Source organism: Talpa europaea (assembly GCF_964194135.1).
Source record: "Talpa europaea genome assembly, chromosome: 6".
In the NCBI taxonomy this organism is placed as follows: domain Eukaryota; kingdom Metazoa; phylum Chordata; class Mammalia; order Eulipotyphla; family Talpidae; genus Talpa; species Talpa europaea.
The window spans coordinates 21,294,817-21,313,301 of record NC_140072.1 but is presented as its reverse complement, the minus strand read 5'-3'; the positions used below and the strand labels follow the sequence as shown (position 1 = coordinate 21,313,301).

At 40.7% G+C, this 18,485-nt stretch overlaps 2 protein-coding genes across 2 annotated transcripts in view; one reads left to right on the top strand and one right to left on the bottom strand.

Annotated features, from left to right (window-relative positions):
• Positions 1-1,091: 1,091 nt before the first annotated feature.
• GPATCH11 (G-patch domain containing 11) lies at positions 1,092-8,718 on the bottom strand (the record flags this gene model as incomplete). Its single annotated transcript, XM_084234936.1, has 8 exons — positions 1,092-1,231; positions 2,312-2,393; positions 3,990-4,106; positions 5,081-5,171; positions 5,589-5,709; positions 6,355-6,396; positions 7,598-7,824; positions 8,672-8,718. The coding sequence occupies 8 exons, from the start codon at positions 8,716-8,718 to the stop codon at positions 1,173-1,175; spliced, it is 786 nt and encodes a 261-aa protein (XP_084091062.1). The 3' UTR covers positions 1,092-1,172.
• Positions 8,719-13,379: 4,661 nt separating this feature from the next.
• The window catches only part of HEATR5B (HEAT repeat containing 5B), a gene marked incomplete at its 3' end in the record, with an annotated part of 70,504 nt that continues 65,398 nt past the window's right edge, over positions 13,380-18,485 (top strand). Inside the window, exons 1-2 of the mRNA XM_084235653.1 lie at positions 13,380-13,520; positions 16,768-16,979. Coding sequence (XP_084091779.1) covers positions 13,395-13,520; positions 16,768-16,979 — 338 coding nt within the window. The 5' untranslated portion in view covers positions 13,380-13,394. The remainder of the gene's footprint in view (positions 13,521-16,767; positions 16,980-18,485) is intronic.

Genomic DNA, 18,485 nt, shown 5'->3' with positions numbered 1-18,485 from the left:
GGGGCGAGTGGTGGGTTGTCAGAGGAGAAAGAAAAACTAGTTCCTAGTTCCTTTTTGTCCAGAACAATCCACATGGCATTAGACCTGACAGACAGACTGAATGTCTATGTGGTGGTAGAAATGACAGGAAAGGATTTAGCTGTAATTCCAAGGGAAAGATGTACTCCTTTGTTTCTGTCATTAATATGATTTTATTATTTTTTGAACAAAAAAGTGAATACAAAACAATAGTAACCAACAATATAAACTCCAATATTTATATACCAATATATATATTTATATTCATCAAAATGTCCAGGGGTTTGCAAATTCAGTAAGCACAAGTCATATATTTAAGATTACTCCCAATTCTTGAGTTTTTACCCAAAATTTGCAGTGTATCACTTACAATGAATATACACATTGCCATGAAAACTGTTTTATTAGAAGTATTTTGTCTCTAAAAAAGTAGTGCTAATGAACTTTGACTCTGATATCAGACTTAAGGGGAATGCCTTTCCCCTCCTCATCCTTGCATGGAGGGTACTTCTTCTCACATGTTGGGAAAGGTTAAGTGTGGGTGCAAGCTCCTTGTACTTTCATTCATTCATTCCCTGTCCATAAAAAGGTGACTTATCTGATGGGTGATTTTGGGACAAGGAACTGAACACGTGTGGCCCAGCTCCTGGTGGGTTCTTTAACCTTGGGAGTTAAGTGGTCTCAAGGCATAGATGAGTTTTGCCCCCACAAGGCAGTCTGGAGCACTCTCCAATCAGTAAGATTTATTAGAGAACCCGTTTCAGAACAAGTCACCCTTACATTTCAGCTTCTTTGATGATTTAAGTTAATACTTTGTTCTCTCTGTGACTCCCATCTTATTCATCAATTCGTTCCAAAATGAAGAGGGGAGTAATTGTTACCTGTCAGTGTTCTCAAACCCCACAAGCATCACAACAGAGCCATACACTGTAACTGCCCATGTCTGTGATACTTGTGTTCTGAAAGCAACCCATTATTTTTTTGAAGTCACTGAACAATTACATCCTAAAGTACATACAAAAACTTCTCAAGTACAAAAAGAATGAGACATAAAGGCTCTTTTTTCATACTGGCACCAAAAATTGCGAATTTTAAATGCTCAAGGATCTTTAGGAGACAACATTTTTTAAGTTTCGGCTTTATTGAGAATAATCTCAGTCATCGTGATCTGCAGACGTGGGTCCTGGACAATTTGAAGACAAGTCTTCTTTATCTGTAACATATATAGGGAAAGTAAAAGATTAATAAAACATGTATAGTGCTCTATCCTAGAAAATTATTTCAACATGTATTTTTGATCTGTTATGTATGGTACTTAATGTGCTAAAAAAAAAAAAACAAAAACAGGAGAAGATGAAAACAATTAACTCCAAATTCTTTACTCTCAAATACAAAGTCCTTAAATTCAAGTAAGCAAAGCCACCTTGGGCAAATGTGTTAAAAGGGAAAGAACCTGGCTCTGTGAGACATTTGGTAAGTTGCGAATCCCCTCCTGGGTCCAAGAGGTGCTTGGTTTGAAAACCAGTAAGTCTCTTGAAAGCGAGAATGTTTATTTCTGTGCTTTCCTCTCTGACACAGTGATGAACAGACTGGAAATAGGTCAGGAGATTGGCCAGGATACTGTTACCAAGGCAGTATGATCTCTCTGATTACGACTCAGTGCACACTTGTGTGTATGTGTGTGTGTGTGTGTGTAGAACTGGGGTGTAGGCCAGAGGTCTAAACAGACCAAGAGTCTTGGCCTCAGGGGCCTAGTCTGAATCTTGCCTTTGCTCCTGAGGCTAAGGGAAACAAGTGTATCCAGTGTTATAACCATCCTTCTCCTGCAAAGATACTTGTTTAAAGATTCAAACCCTTTCTTTCATTTAACAATGAAAAAAAAAAAATGACATGGATTTCAACATTTTAATTTTTATGGTTCAAGGCAATAAATAGTTCATCTAACTATATAAAAGTATCTCTAAAATTTAATATATATTGCAAGTATCTCTAGCTAAAGAAAAGCTATTTAAAAGTATGAAACTATTCATCATTCTCAAGTGATTAAAAAATTCCTTTGAAATAAAATACTGAAAAATTTCCTTCTGCATATACAATTGTCAAAAATTAAAAGCAATATTAATGAGTCTTCAATTATTTCTCTAACCAATATTTCCTTAAGACATTGATCCCATATTGCCACTGGATGGAATAAGAAATTTCCATTGTCTATGGGATGTCACTTTTACAAAAAAAGCCCGCGCTAAAAATCAAAGAATATATTTTTAAACAGAAGTATAAAGTATCTTCTTACCTTCATAGGCTGTCCCACACCAAATACAATACAAATGTTCTTCTCTTAAGTAACTAGTCAATATTTGTAGTTTTTCCAGTACCTAGATAATAGGACACAAACACATTAACAGTTCACGCAGAAGAGAATCTTGGTGTTCTGGTCTCTTAGATCATGCTGAATTAGCATAAATATTCTGTTATACTCATTCTCAAATCACTTAGGAGAGAGGTGAAGGGTATAATATTTTAGAACATGTCCCAGTGTACCAGCTACCCTGACATTTTCATAAGTCTGCCAGATCCAACAAAGACCACTTGGTCATCTATCTATCTATCTATCTATCTATCTATCTATCTATCTATCTATCTATCTATCTATATGTAGATACATAGATCATATATATGTAGATATATAGATCTCTTTTTCTCTTTCTCTCTCTCTCTAGGGCTGGCTCTATTATAATGTATCCTTTAAAGATCCCTTCTAGGGCCTCCCTGGGGCAGAGCGGGTTGAGCACAGCCCTGTGAAGCTGTCCTCAGCCTCTGCAGCGCGGATCCCATTCCTGGCCGGCCAGGGAGATTCCCACATGGCATGGTAGACCTCTCCTGTCTCGCCCGCTGCTCCCCTCAGCAGTGTATTTCAGTAGATCCGCCTGTTCTGCTTCCCACTCTGTCTCCAGTGAATCCTCTCACCCTCTAGTCTGTACCCCAGCTCTTGTATAAAAATAAATAAATCTTAAATAATAATAATAAAAAAGAAAAAAATAATATACATTAAAAAAAAATAAAGATCCCTTCTACTTTCAAGGACTCTACCTCCCCAGAAGGTGAATATTGTCTCCCTTTGCCATTAGAGTTCTCATAATGGTCTCACATACAGTTAAGCAAACATAGGTTTTCCGAATTGTAAATGCTTCCTACAAAAGTCTTGTGTGTGTGTGTCTGTGTCTCTGTGTGTGTGTGTAGAACTGGGGTGTAGGCCAGAGGTGTGGGAGGTAAGAGATTCATCAGAGACAGAGTAGGGAGCAGAACAGGTAGATCTGAAAGACACTGCTGAGGGGAGAAGCAGGTGAGCCAGGAGAGGTCTGCTGTGCCTTGTGGGTCACCTCCCTGGCCAGGAACTGAACTCAGGCTGTATTGGTGATAGCACTGAGCCTTAACGCCTAGGCCACCAGGGAGGCCCCCCAAATTCTTATACAAGTAACCAAAGGAATGCGTATTCCACTCTTGGATAATCTCTTCTACTTTCAAACTGTGCTTTATTTTTTGGTTTTATTTTTTTATGGGTGGGGGATAAAGATGCTCACTAGAATCACTTTCAGAAGTTTATCAGGAATCAAGATAGAAATTGTGATCATTTTACATTTGCAGTCAATCCAATCCATCATTCAAACTGAAACTGAGGTGAGATAGTTAACTGGAGCCAAAGAGAAAAAATTATATCAAGTTATGGTTAGGGGTTAATAAAATGATTCTGTAATGCAGTGGTTCTCAGCTGGGGGTGGTTTTTTCCCTATGGGACATCTGTCAATATCTGGAGACAATTTTGGTTATCAACCTGGAGAAGGGCAACTGGCGTCTGGTGGGTAGAGGCCAGAGATGCTGCTGGACATCTAAGAATGCACAGACAGTACCCCACAAAAGAGTTCATAGTACCAAAGCAGAGATACTCTAAAGGAACTGGTGCCAAAACATACACTTAAATCTTCACTCGTATGTTCGTCTTCATCTTGTTCTTTTTCTTCCTCTTCCTCTTCTTCAGTTTCCTCTTCAAGCCTCAACCAGTACCATGCCTCCCTGGGAACCTGGATATTCTGAAAATGTAGAAATTATTACAAATTAAACATAGCCAAACAGAAGACTATCTACAAGTACGTTCATGTCAGTATGAATCTATTCTTTCAATTAAAGGTGCTTCTTCTGGAGTCAGGCATTGTACTATGAACTAGGGGATGCAGAACCCAATTAGAATATTGTCTCCAAGTTGCTGACAATCTAGTAGAGAAAATAAGCAATGGGTATAAATAGTTTAGTGCGTATATTATATTCCCACTAATATATATATTTTGAATATATATAGCAATCTTCTAGATTCTGTTTACATTGAAGGAAATTTTACACACACTTGAAACTTAAACTGAAGACATTTTATTTTGATGGTACTTGAATCATTTTATTAACCCCTAACCATAACTTGATATAATTTTTTCTCTTTGGCTCCAGTTAACTATCTCACCTCAGTTTCAGTTTGAATGATGGATTGGATTGACTGCAAATGTAAAATGATCACAATTTCTATCTTGATTCCTGATAAACTTCTGAAAGTGATTCTAGTGAACAGAATTTTAAAAAAACAGAATTTTAACAACTCTTCAAATGTGAAATAGCATTCTATCATGATTTTACTAGTTACAGACAAATGAGGTACTTAACATGGACTGAAAAGAAGCTATTTCACTTAATCAAATATTCTGATACACAGGACTTCCACATATTTTAGTTCTGGTAAATCAATATTCAAATAAGTAGAGAATAATTAAATGCAAGCATGTTACTTAATCTTTATTGGAAAATTCAGACTATTCAAGTTCCTGCAGTGAACAAGTCATTGTATTAATTATCACAGATCAGTAGAACATGCAAAATAAAAGCTTTAACAGATAGAAGGCTAGATACACCACGCTTGGAGTGTGCGAGTCTCTCTCACCCTCTCTTTAGTATAAATACATGGCAAATCTTCCTGTGTACCAAAACACTTTACCAAACCAAAAGCAGGTAAAAGGCTTACCTTCTGAGTATCCAGTTGTTGACAGGCTCGCTGGCTTCTTCTGAGGTCACCTTCCAGCTTCATTTCATCTTGCTTAGTTTTAAGTCGCATTCTAATTGAAAGAAAAAAAAAACTGTACAATAAAGGTCTAGACTTGGGCCTCCCTGGTGGTGCAAGGGGTTAAGCACCACACTATGAAGCAATCCACAGCCTTTGCAATATGAGTTCGATCCCTGGCCCGCCAGGGAGATACCCACATGGTGCAGCAGACCTCTCCTGTCCCGCCCGCTGCTCCCCTCAGCTGTTCCATTGAGTGGCACAGTCTGCCTGTTCTGTTCCCTGCTCTGTCTCTGGTGAGTCCTCTCAACCCCTGCATCTCTGGCCTGTACTGCAGCTCTTATATGCATAAATAAATAAATATTTAAAAAATAAAAAATAAAGGTCTAGACTCAATTTATTGTTTTTATGCCTGTGTACTGGAAAACAATAAAGAGATGAAACCCGAAATAGCTCAAATACAAAGTTTTACCGAAAGTCTTCTGCAGCTTGTTCTTCAGCTTGGTTTTTCATGTGAATCTTTCTTCTGTAGTTTTCTAATTTTTCCTCAGCTTTCCGTTTTAATAATGTATCATGACCAATGCCACTTTTTCCTGTTTAAATAGAAAACTCTGATAAGAAGCTTACTAGTGTTATACTCCTAGTATGACAATTTAAATATTTACAAATTAAAGACAATTCTAATTTGAGTGTAATCACTCAGAATCATTTGACAAGAATGACGGGAAAAAAACACTAAAAAACATAAAAAACATTATTTAATGCAAACATACATTTGATGTTTACAAAGAATATTAGTCTGATCTAGTAAGAGTATAATACTTTACAAACTTCTTAAAATCAAGAAAAAGCATCAACCATCAACTTTCATATTAGAATGATGAACAAATAATGTATTTTTTCTTTTGAATTTACCCAAAGTATTAAGAAAGACATTTAGTGAGCATATATGTCTCAGAATACTTTCAGAACATTTCAATGGACAAAAATAGCTATATATTTTTAATAGCCATATAATTCTCCCCATATTTTATTAGTTAAATTTTATTTTACACGCATTAAAAACTTTTGAGTTTAAACGATTTAAAAGATCAATTAAACATTTTACTAAAGGCTTCCTATGATAAGACCTATAGGAGCACCACCATAAAAAAACAGTATTTATTAAACAAACACATATGTTAGATCAAGGTATACGTTATTGTTACTGGTAATATGCTAAAAGAGTAATCATATACCTGTTTTGACATTGAGTGGAATAGGTTCGACAATACCATCACCTAGAAAGAGAAGAAAACACAAACTACTTTAGAAAGTCTTACTTAGACTACAGGTAACTATAACATGTAACTTTACAGTGTTCCTCACATATACCCTCCAGTCTCGAAAAATCTATTTATTTATTTATTTTTAAAAAAGATTTATTGATCTATTTATACAAGCACTGGGTACAGTCAGAAACGTGGGAGGGTGAGAGAATTCACCAGAGCCAGAGCAGGGAATAGAACAGGCAGACTGACTGAAATACACTGCTGAGGGGAGCAGTGGGCACGGCAGGAGAGGTCTGTCCCACCATGTGGGACCCTCGCTGGTAGCTGGGGATTGAACCAGCGCTGCAGAGGCTGCAGACAGCTTTGCAGCCCAGCGCTCAACCACTGTGCCACCAGGGGAGGCCCTTCGAAAAATTTAAAACTGAAATCTGAGCATCAATATTATTGTTAACTATTGGCCTTTTCTTCAAATATTCATCCTTAATAGGGCTAACTCACAGCCTCTTATGCCATTTGAAGGAAGTGTTAAAGAAATGAAACACTGATACTATGTGTCCAAAAGGATGATGGCATTACTGGGTAAAAATCAAATAAATTACAGTAGAGAAGGGAAAAAGCAAGAGCTTACAGAAACTGCGGCAAATATACAGTGTCTACATTTTAATAAGCAGTTGTACTTCTAGTATGACAGCCTCTGCAATATGAGTTCGATGTCCGGACGGCCAGGGAGATACCCACATGGCGCAGCAGACCTCTCCTATCCTGCCCGCTGCTCCCCTCAGCTGTTCCATTGAGTCTATTCTGTTCCCCGCTCTGACTCTGGTGAGCCTCTCACCAGAATTGAGCTTTTTCAACTGCCACAGACATAGAACAAGGAGGGCAGAATCCTGTCATCATCTACAAAGCTGCTCCTCTGCCCTTTGGTCATTGGGCTTCTTAACACTTCTCTGGTCACCAATCTTAGCTGTTGCCTCCACTGCAGGGCCCGCCCATCCCAGACCTCTGGAGCCTTCAGGGCTGAACTGGGCTGATTAGAAGCTTGATGGCTTGAGATGGGAAGATGAAATATGTGTTTTAGTACCTAAGAGACTAAGAAGCTGAAGTTTTAATTTCTTTATCGATGCATAAAGATGAAAGAGTGATCTCTGGTACTCATCAATATCACCTTTTGCTGTTTAGGAACAGCTGTTTATTTCTGGATGTGACTTACCACTCTTGCCAAGGGCCTGACCACTTTTATATCCCATTTTTTGGAGCAAAGCAAACCCTTTGTTTTCACAGCCTAGCGCATTCTTCAACCCAATGTCACGTCTTTCTTGTTCTTCTTCTTTTAAACTCTTCTGTCTATTTTTCAAATTAGCTTCCTGTTGCTTTTCTTCTTTCCGACGGGCTTCTCGGATTTGTCTGAGCATTGGCAATCCCGGTCTGACATCTTCCCTGATGAACACGGGAAAAGGTTATTTGAAATGTTCTCATAATATGGCCACTTATTACTGAATACTACTTATTATGTTAGTGCGTCTTCTTTGGTTATCTGTGTTAACATTAATATTAGACAACCCAGAATGGCTATTTTAGTAAAAGTGATGAAGGCTTGTATCAGATTGTAGGAAACTTAAAAAAAAAAAAAAAAAAGCATAGAGTTTAAGAAATTAGAAAGAGGGGCCTTCTTGGTGGCCCAAGGGGTTAAGACATAGCCTATGGGGCTATCCGCGGCCACTGCAGCATGCGTTCAATCCTCAGCCAGGGAGCTACCCACATGGCACAGCAGACCTCTCCTGAATCACCTACTGCTCCCCTCAGCTGTGCATTTCAGTCAAAATGCCTGTTCTGTCCCCCGCTCTGTCTCTGGTGAATTCTGTCACCCACAGCCCCCCCCCCCACTGCCATACCTCTGGCCTGTACCCCAGTTCTTGTATGCATAAATAAATAAATCTTAAAAAAAGAAATTAGAAATAGTAAATTTAGGCTAATTTTTCTAGGCTACTGTCAATAATAATAAGCAAAGCTGAATAGCATCTAGAAGAGACAATAAGATGAAATAAAGGAAAAGAGTAAATTTCCTTGGAAGAGTAGAATACAGAGAATCATGGGCAAAAGTAAAATGCTTGACATTCCTCAAGTAAAATGCTTGAGGTTCCTAGTATCTTTATACAGACATATAGGAGGTGTTCCTATAAAGAAGTAAGACTAACTTTCTAACCTCAAAGTTAAAATGAATGATATTCCTGAAGGGTCAACATGTCTCCATTTATCTTTACATGCAGTTTGCACATTTACTTACTTGACATTGATGAAGGAATCAGACATATAGTCCTCTTCTTCTGCCATGTTGAGCTGCAGGCGACAATAATATCTATCAAATAAAGCAACAATCTTTTTAAGTTTACCAAACTGGAAATAAACCTTTGTGTATCAACAGCCATGATTTTCTCTGGAGCTCGCCTATGTATTCAAGTGCCCTTTTGGTATCTTTTTTCTCTGCAGAGCTCCCAAACCCAGCCATCAAAAAATTCATTATCTTCTACCCGAAACTTCCTTTATCCCCCATAATTCCAAATTGATGTCACTACTATCTCCTCATTCCTGACCCCTTATAAACCTCTGCCAATTCTTCATCCATATTATCGCTCACGGACATTTTCTCCTATAGTTGCTTTAGTTCGAGCATTTCTTTCCTACTGAACATTACAACAGCTTCCTTATTGGGTTTCATTGCCTCTGGCCTCTCCCAAATCATCCCCTACATCTCTCCAGAGTGTGTTTTTTAAAAACACATCAGGTCACATTACATGCCCATTTCAAGTTCTCGAATAAACTTTACCCTGCAGATAGTGTGGACCAGGCACTTTAGAAGGTTAGCAGGAGCAATCTCATAACCCAGACCTTGACTTTTCTTTGGGATTCTTTTTTTTTTTTAAAGATTGATTGATTGATTGATTTATACAAGCACTGGGTACAGTCTGAAGCGCGGGAGGGTGGGAGAATTCACCAGTGCCAGAGCGGGGAACAGAACAGGCAGACCGAGGAAATACACTGCTGAGGGGAGCAGCTGTCTATGGCAGGAGAGGTCTGCGTGCCATGTGGGACTCTCGCTGATGGCCAGGGATCGAACTGGCGCAGCAGAGGCTGCGGGCAGCTGGGCAGCTTCGCAGCCCAGCACTCAACCTCTGCGTCACCAGAGGAGGCCTTCTTTGGGATTCTTTATTGAAGTTACAGGGGCTTCTCGGGGTGTCTGCACACACCTCAGACATGTCCCTCCCCTCTAGGTCTAGGATACTCTCCTCAAAAATCTGCCCTGACCTCTCCAGGCCTCTCTCTATAGCACTTTATGTTCAAGCCACTAATTTGGAACTTAATATAGTTAACATCTCACTTGTATGGAAACATTTTTGAGGCCAGTTTTCATCCAAAATGGTTACAATCGTGTAACTATTGGGCATTAAAGCGATATAATATCCAGAAAAGTACATCTCAAACTTTAATTTGTATATAAATTGTGCTGGGAACTTCTTAAAATGCACAGTCTGATTTTGAGTCTCATCCTCCTGGAACTGAATCACCAGTTGGAAAGATATACATTAAAAATGTATATTTTTATACATTTTTATATTTTTATACAGCACTGTAATACTTTTTCATTCAGTGTAATTGTCCAGACTCTTGGCTGCAGTAGACAGAATCCCTATTCAAACAAGCTTAAGTAATGATGTTTATTAGTCTATGTAGCTGGGAAGAATGCTAGGTCATAGCATCAAGGAAACAGCTGTAGGAATCAGAGCTTTGGGAAAAAGGGTGGGAAATTCATTACATTTGTCCATTTTCTCTATTACTTCATTCTGTAGAACTATTTTTTTTTTTTTAAGATTTATTTATTTATTTATACAAGCACTGGGCACAGTCAGAAGCGCGGGATGGTGAGAGAATTCACCAGAGCCACAGCGGGGAACAGAACAGGCAGACTGACGAAATACACTGCTAAGGGGAGCAGCAGGTGGCAGGAGAGGTCTGCCATCATGTGGGACCCTCGCCCGCGGCCGGGGATTGAACCAGCTGCGGGCAGCTTCGCAACGCAGCGCTCAATCGCTGCGCCACCAGGGAGGCCCCAATCTATAGAACTATTCATAGATCTCTTCCTAGGGCCGAGAAGGTGGCTACCCATAAATCAGGTTCCATACTTTCAGCTCAGAAACTCCAAAGAAGAGAATGTCTTTTCTCTGCAATCTGCATATTCACATCTCCTAATGAAAGAGATTCTTATTTGCTGAGTTTAGGTCATTCCATTCCCTATTGCTGGGACATAGAGTGCTATAATTGGCCATCTTGTGCCCACGAGAGTATTGGTTCTGAGAGTGCCACTCCTCACTACAACTTCATGTAAGGCACAGAGCTGAGGCCCAAAGAAGGGATGCTTGGCAGGCAAAGAATGCATATGTGCACTGCAACAAAAGACCACCCTTATGTATTCAGCAACTGGACCAGCAGCATTTGCCATTCATTTATAAAACCATGCAATTTGGGGAGTACAACTTCACACCTCAATATGTACACTTGCTATACCCAGTAGCCACTAAAGTTCCAGTGCCCATACACTGTCATATAACCCTCCCTGTCTTTTCCTCTCTCCCACCCCTGGTATCCACCATACTTTCCATAGTTCACTACAACTTGAAAAAGTCTGAGCTAAGCTAAATCATGAACAAGTTCCTGACTCACAGAAATTGAGATAATAAGTGATTATAGTTATTTCACTCTGCTAAATTTTGTCATAATTTCTTATACAGCAAAGATAACATAAACCATGACCCAGATCAGGAGATAAACCCTTGAGTCACCACAAGAGCCCTCTTTGTCCCCTACTGTCACACCCCTTCCAGCCACCTCTTTCGTTTTGTTTGTACTTTCATTATCCACATATGCCTCTTTAAACATTACAGTTTAGCTTTGCCTACTTTTCTTTTTATTATATCATAAGCTAAAATGTATAAGATTATATACAGTAATGGTGGTAATTCACCTGTAAACCTCAGACTGTTCATTTGTAATAACAATATCTTAACACATAACGGTTTAGTGCCTACCCATTATATAACACATTTTTATCCCATTTAATCACCAATAACAATTCTATAACGTAGGAATAATTAATCCCACTTGCCAGTAGGATAAACTCAGTATGGCTCAGTGAGTGAGACTCATTATGTATGACTTACTATGCACCACAAAGAATCCAAGTCTCAGTGCTTTTATTGCTACAAATAGGATTTTTTTTTTTTTAGGAACCCATTTAGCTCTAAAGTGTAAAGCAGATCTCAATGGGGTTATAGATTCTGTTATGGGTGAATAACCTTTAGCCTCATCCAATTCCCTCAAGAATAAGGATAAACCTCAGCAGGTGATAATCCAGGCAAAGGTGACTGGTGTCTTGGTCACCAGTGACAGCCAGGATGTGCGAGAAGTGGTCGGGCTCTGGGTATTTACTTTGCAGCTAGAGCTAAGCGGATTTGTTGATCGATGTCAAGGTTGACTCCAAGGCTTCTGTTTGAATAGCTACAAGAATGGAATTACCGGTTTTTGAGTGTTTGGACTGTATTAGCAGGCTGGTTTTGTTTTTTTGACAGAGAGCGGGAGGGGAGGTGCAGAGTGCTGCTTTAGACACATGACAGTGCCCTCACACACCCAGGTGGAAACACGGACTAAGGAGTTGGACAAACAACAAAAAGATGACAAGAAACACTTCAATCCCAAACACTCGCCTCGGTGACCCCTGAGCCCTTCCTTCCCTCTCGAGTCCCTCCCGGCTGCAAGGGTTGCACAGACGCGAACATTCCCGGGTGGAAATGTAGTGACGGCGTGACGGAGCAGTCACGGGCGACATCATTCCATCCCGCGCTCCGGCCCTTACCTGGCCGCTCTAGTCGCCCAGGGGCCGCTCCCGAAAGCACGCACTGCGCATGCGCCCAGCAACCTGCGCGTGACTTCCGGGGTTACAGTCCCCGCAGAATTTCCGCGTGCAATGAATTGGCGAAACCGGAGGCCGGCGGGACTGGAAAGACGTAGTTAGTGCGCATGCGCACAAACAGCCTTCCACGCATGCGCCGTCTCCTTGTTTCCTGCAGGTCGCCGTGGCGGAGGCGGGGCTTCCGGGTCTCCTGGCTGCCGCTCCTGGCGGGGGAGCTCAGCTGATCGGCCCCTGCCTGGCGAGGAGGTGAGGCCCTCCCCCTCTGCCGCCGAAGCATGCACGTTGACAGGCACGCGCACCCCTCTGTCCCAGTACGTTTTCGGGGGGCTGTGGGGACACCGAGTTCATCAGGCGCGGGGCTCGGGGTTGACAGCCCGAGTGACCCAGCCGCGGCGGCTTGCGGCAGCCCGTGCACTTGCACCACATCCCGGGCCTGGCCCTGCACCCCCGCCGTCTACACACCGGGGCTACACACGCAGTAGCGGGGTGTAGACCTGCAGTGCGCGCGGCTTCTGCCGCCTGCGTTCCGGGAGCGCCCGGGAGGTCCCCGAAGCTTCGGCCGCGGAGACCTGCCCTCCCCGCCCCATCCTCAGGGGAAGCCCCCAGTGCGGGGTCTGTGTGCTGGGACGTTTGGGCGTCTCTCTTGGTCAGTGCAGCACAGGGGTGTTGGGTAGAAAAAAGGACGTTTGTCAGGCCCGGGCGGTGCTTGATCTCGGTGCTTGAGTTTTCACATTTATGGGAAAGACATTTGCTGAAATAATGCCTTATTTGCAATATTTCAATTTTCCTTTCATCCCATTATTCTTGCTCACTAGTTATAACTTTCATTCGTTTTTGTTTGTACCCTTGTCCTTTAAAATTAGCTTCTCTGCTTGTGCCTCCATGAAGTTATGTAAATTTCACCCCCAAAGAAAGGAGTCTTAAGGTTGATCTTTTCACCTCTCGCTCATTGTATATTCATTAAGCTTAAATGTTAACATTCAAAAATCCTTAACACGTAATTTTTTTATTTGTCGCTTTAAGGTGTGAATTTTAAACTTCAGCAATGGAGTTAGCCCACAGCTTACTGCTAAATGAAGAAGCTTTGGCTCAAATCACTGAAGCAAAAAGACCAGTTTTTATCTTTGAGTGGTTGCGATTTCTTGACAAAGTCTTGGTTGCTGCTAATAAGGTATGGTATTGCTTTTTTTCCCCCAGTTGATATTTGGTAGGTTGTCTGTGTTCATGATTTGTAAGAAAACTCACACTATGTTTTGGAAAGGTGGGTTCCTTATGAAACTTGAGACAGTGGCACTGTAATAGGAATTTATCTGTCCTTTTTCCATTCTGTGGCAAAACCAAAACCTGTTTAAGTCCACTCCTTGCTTACGTTGTTATCTCTGTCTGCACAGATGAATGTGACTGGAGAAAAACAAACTGTGTGACAGCTGTCCCTTTAAATTTATTATCTTCATATTCACGTGGTCCCTCAGTGTTAACAAGCCTAGTATCTTCACATACCTCTCTGATAGACTTAAAAAAACTGACTGACTTTGCTTTCTTCTTCCTGTATAGTCTGTTTTATCCAAGTTGCTTTTCATTACCTTTGTGTTAATTTATTTTCTGTCTTTAAAATTAGATGCTTTCCTCAAACATCTGATGCTGTTTGGCTGTCTGCTGAAATGTAAGGGAGCAATAAGAAGTTTCCTGGGCAGGGTGAAGTTTGTTAACCGCACTTTGCCATAGGATAGTCCAGTTCTTTGAGAAACTCCTGGTGTTACTATCTTAGGTTTCTCTTTGCAAGTTACTTCACAGAAGAGACTTCTACCCAGATGTTTGAGAGTATGTATCAGTAGTTAGCTTGCTGAGGTCTAGGAACTGAGAGAGAAGCCTGAGGACTTGAACACGTAAACTTTCACTAACCCAAACCCTTCCCATTCCCCATTTTTAGTGTAGTTTTCCCAGCCCACAGCTCTGTCAAGCTCCCTGAGTCCAAAATGGAGGAGAGAGATATAGAAGTCTTACAGTTTCTCAGTCTCTCGATCACTCCCTCCATTTCTGAGCATAATTTCATGCCTTCTTCCATAAGCACCTAGGGCCTCAAAGCTTCAACAAGCAAACATGAACTTCTAGAGGACTTTGTACTGCAAGTATTGTCTTTTCTCAAAACTATTTGGAATACCTGGCTTCCATATTTTGCATTGATTTGTTTCCTGTCTCCTTGGTCTTGTGGATTTGTGGGTGTTCTGTATTTGCTTATTTATTTATTCATTTATTTATTTTTGGTTACCCTTTAGTGAAGTTTTAGTCGGATTTCTGGAAAGACATAATGTATGGATTCATTTACTGTCATTAATTGTAAGTTTCTATTTTTTTTTTAAAGATTTATTTATTTATATAAGCACTGGGTACAGTCAGAAGCCCAGGAGGGTGAGAGAATTCACCAGAGCCAGCATGGGGAGCAGAACAGGCAGACTGATGAAATACACTGCTGAGGGGAGCAGCAGGTGCAGCAGGAGAGGTCTGCACACCAGGTGCAGCAGGAGAGGTCTGCATGCCATATGGGACCCTCACCTGTGGCCGGGGATTGAACCAGCGCTGCAGAGGCTGCAGGCAGCTTCGCAGCCCAGCACTCAACTGCTGTACCACCAGGGGAGGCCCAGTTTCTATTTTCTTTATAACCATTTCCAATTGGGTATTTGTTGTTTCCACTCCAATGAAACAGCTCTTGTCCATTCGTTGGTGATCTCCGATTGTCCAAAACAATTATTAGTATTTTGTCTTTTTTTTTTTTAATAGAGGCATGTTTATTTATTTATTTATTTGCTTGTTTGTTTTGTTTATACATGCACTGGGTACAGTCAGAAGCGCGGGAGGGTGAGAGAATTCACCAGAGCCAGAGCAGAACAGGGAGCAGAGCAGGCAGAAGGACCGAAGTACACTGCTGAGGGGAGCAGCGGGCGGCAGGAGAGGTCTGCGCACCATGTGGGACCCTCCTCCAGTGGCCGGGGAGCAGCCGGGGATCGAACCGGCGCTGCGGAGGCGGCGGGCAGCTTCGCAACCCAGCGCTCAACCGCTGCGCCGCCGGGGAAGCCCAGTATTTTGTCTTAATTGACCCTTCAGCAGCTTTTGGCATGATTGATTCTCCACTTTGAAAATCAAAGTGCCCCAGTGGCGCAGCGGTTGAGCGCTGGGTTGCGAAGCTGCCCGCAGCCTCTGCAGCGCCAGTTCTATCCCTGGCCACCAGTGAGCGTCCCTCCTGCTGTCCGCTGTTCCTCTCAGCAGTGTATTTTGTCAGTCTGCCTGTTCTGTTTCCCGCTCTGGCTCTAGTGAATTCTCTCACCCTCCCGCACTTCTGACTGTACCCAGTGCTTGTATAAATAAATAAATAAATCTTAAAAAAAAAAAAATTAAGAAATGCTTAAAATATATTTTTTATTTTGTTGTGAAATTGAAAAAATAGAGAAGAGTTATAAAAAGTTGTCTGAGTTATAAAGCATAATAATGTGAACATCATTATACCCTTTTCCCCTGTGGTCATTACTGTTGATGCACACATTGTGTGAAGTTATTCCTATTTGTGTTTCCCAGACACCATTTGATTTTACTTCTTTTCCTTCACTAGTTACTTATTATTCTCCTTTTTTGCCCTGTTTTTTTAGTCCTGGACACTCTTTTTTTGTTAAATCTATCCTTATTTTTTCAGTGGTATCATTTAATCCCATGATTTCAACTGGTATCTAGAATGACTCCCAGATATCCAGCAACCTGCTCCATCTCTTTTTGTTGGCTATTAAATAGCATCTCAAAGTTAATAAAGTAAAAACCAAATTCTTGATCTCCTCTTCACAAACCTTTCTTTTCCCCCCATTGTTCCCGACCTGAGCAAATGACCATTTTATCTTGTTAGTTGTTCAGGTCATAAAACTTTTAGAGTCATTCTTGATTTCTCTCATATTCTTAGAACTTAGTATCATATTCATCAGCATAGTCTATTCTTTCTGCCCTCTAAATATACCTAGAATATAATTGTGTTTCATAATTTCCATTATTGCTACCCTCATCTCTCATCTGGAGTTTTGCAGTAGCTTCTACGTGCTCACCAGTTGTCCATGTCCCAATTCTTTAACTATTGGTGTATGAGCTTGTTGGCGGGAAATTTTTTTGGATCTAGAGCAGTGACTTTTATTGGTGCCTAACTTTTTCCTTGGAGGGAATGAAAAATAATATTTAGTCTAGGAAAGAGTGGTTCATTTGTTACTGAACTATTCCTCATCTTGTAAATTCTCTTGCTGAACGTAATGTACATTTTAATTATTTTAATGTAGATCTAATTATTAATTAATGCCTTAACTTTCAACTATTTTTTACTTTTGATAAAAAAGTTGCAAAAGTACATATAAGAAAACACTGATGATGTTCTTTATTTTTTGTAACAGACTGATGTAAAGGAAAAACAGAAGAAGCTTGTTGAACAGTTAACTGGATTAATAAGTAGTTCACCTGGACCACCAACGCGAAAACTGCTAGCTAAAAATCTTGCAGCCCTATACAGTATTGGAGATACTTTCACTGTTTTTCAAACACTTGATAAATGTAATGACATTATAAAAAATAAAGATGACACTGCTGCCTACTTACCAACAAAATTGTAAGTACTTAATTTGACATTGACTGTTGAAGTTTATTCAGAATAACAAACTACAGAGAATTGGTATGATGTCAGCAGTTTACACAGGATTTTTTTTTTTTTAATTTTTATTTATTTATTTGTATAAGCACTGGGTACAGTCAGAAGCGCGGGAGGGTGAGAGAATTCACCAGAGCCAGAGCGGAGAGTAGAATAGGCAGAGTGACAAAGTACACTGCTGAGGGGATCAGCGGGCGGCAGGAGAGGTCTGCCTGCCATGTGGGACCCTCGCTGGTGGCCGGGGATTGAACCGGCACCGCAAAGGATGTGGGCAGCTTCACAACCCAGCGCTCAACCACTGCACCACCGGGGAGGCCCAGGATTTTGTTTTTTGTGTAAATGTAGGTACAGATAATATTCTTAATTGGGAAGAAAAGAAAAGTAAGGAATTTCTAGGTGAGAGTTGAGGCAGGAATGGTCAAAATATAGGCTACAGACCAAATCCAGTTGCAGCGTATTTTGTAAAGCTTTTTTTTTTTAAGATTTATTTTATTTATTTATGCATATAAGAACTGGGGTATAGGCCAGAGGTGTGGGGGTAGGAGGATTCACGAGAGACAGAGTAGGGAGCAGAACAGGCAGATGTACTGAAATACACTGCTGAGGGGAGCAGTGGTCAAGACTGGAGAAATCTGCTGCGCCCCGTGGGTCAGCTCCTTGGCTGGGGATCGAACTCATGCCACAGTGGCTGGTGATAGCTTGATTGTGCTGAGACTTTAACTCCTGTGCCACCAAGGAGGCCCTCCAGTTTATTTTGAAGTTTGAAGCTATGTTGCTACTTTGATGATTTAGTTCTCTACCAGTTAGTAAATGCACTCATAATTTTGTAATCCTGCTTAAGTAGAATTTATTACATGTTATGTATAATTTACATGTATTTCAGTGGAGTCACAGGTTGTACTTAGGAGAATTCTAAAATATTCTGACATGTACCCCAGTTATTTCTAGCTTTGTTGTCTGCTTGGAGAATGTTGAAGAAGATTGGTATTAGGAGGCAAAGGCTTGACTGTCATTTCCTTGATTGTTAAACTTATTACATGTATGATTGTGAGCTAAATTTAATCTCTCAACCTCAGAGTAATTTGTTCATGACACAGAGCTATAAGGTGGCTGGTTCTAGGATTTAGGCATAGATCTGCTAGACTTCAAAGCATGTGCTCCTAAGACTATGTGCCACTCCTGCCTCTAAGCTAACCTCACTGCCATTCATTTAATTTACTGTTTACCTGGGTGCTTGTGGCGTGATTTCCTCCCTCTCAAAGAGATGGGCTTCTGTTAAAACTTATCTTCTGTGTAGCTGAATGTTCCATTTAAGCCATGCAGATTAAAATTTACAAGTAATTATTTACTCTTATTTGTATATTAGGAAACAGGCAGACATTGTGAGCTATACAAAAAGGTATAAGATAACGCTTGTTCCCAGAGTTTTTATTTCTGTTATCAGGATAAGATATATGTATATACTGT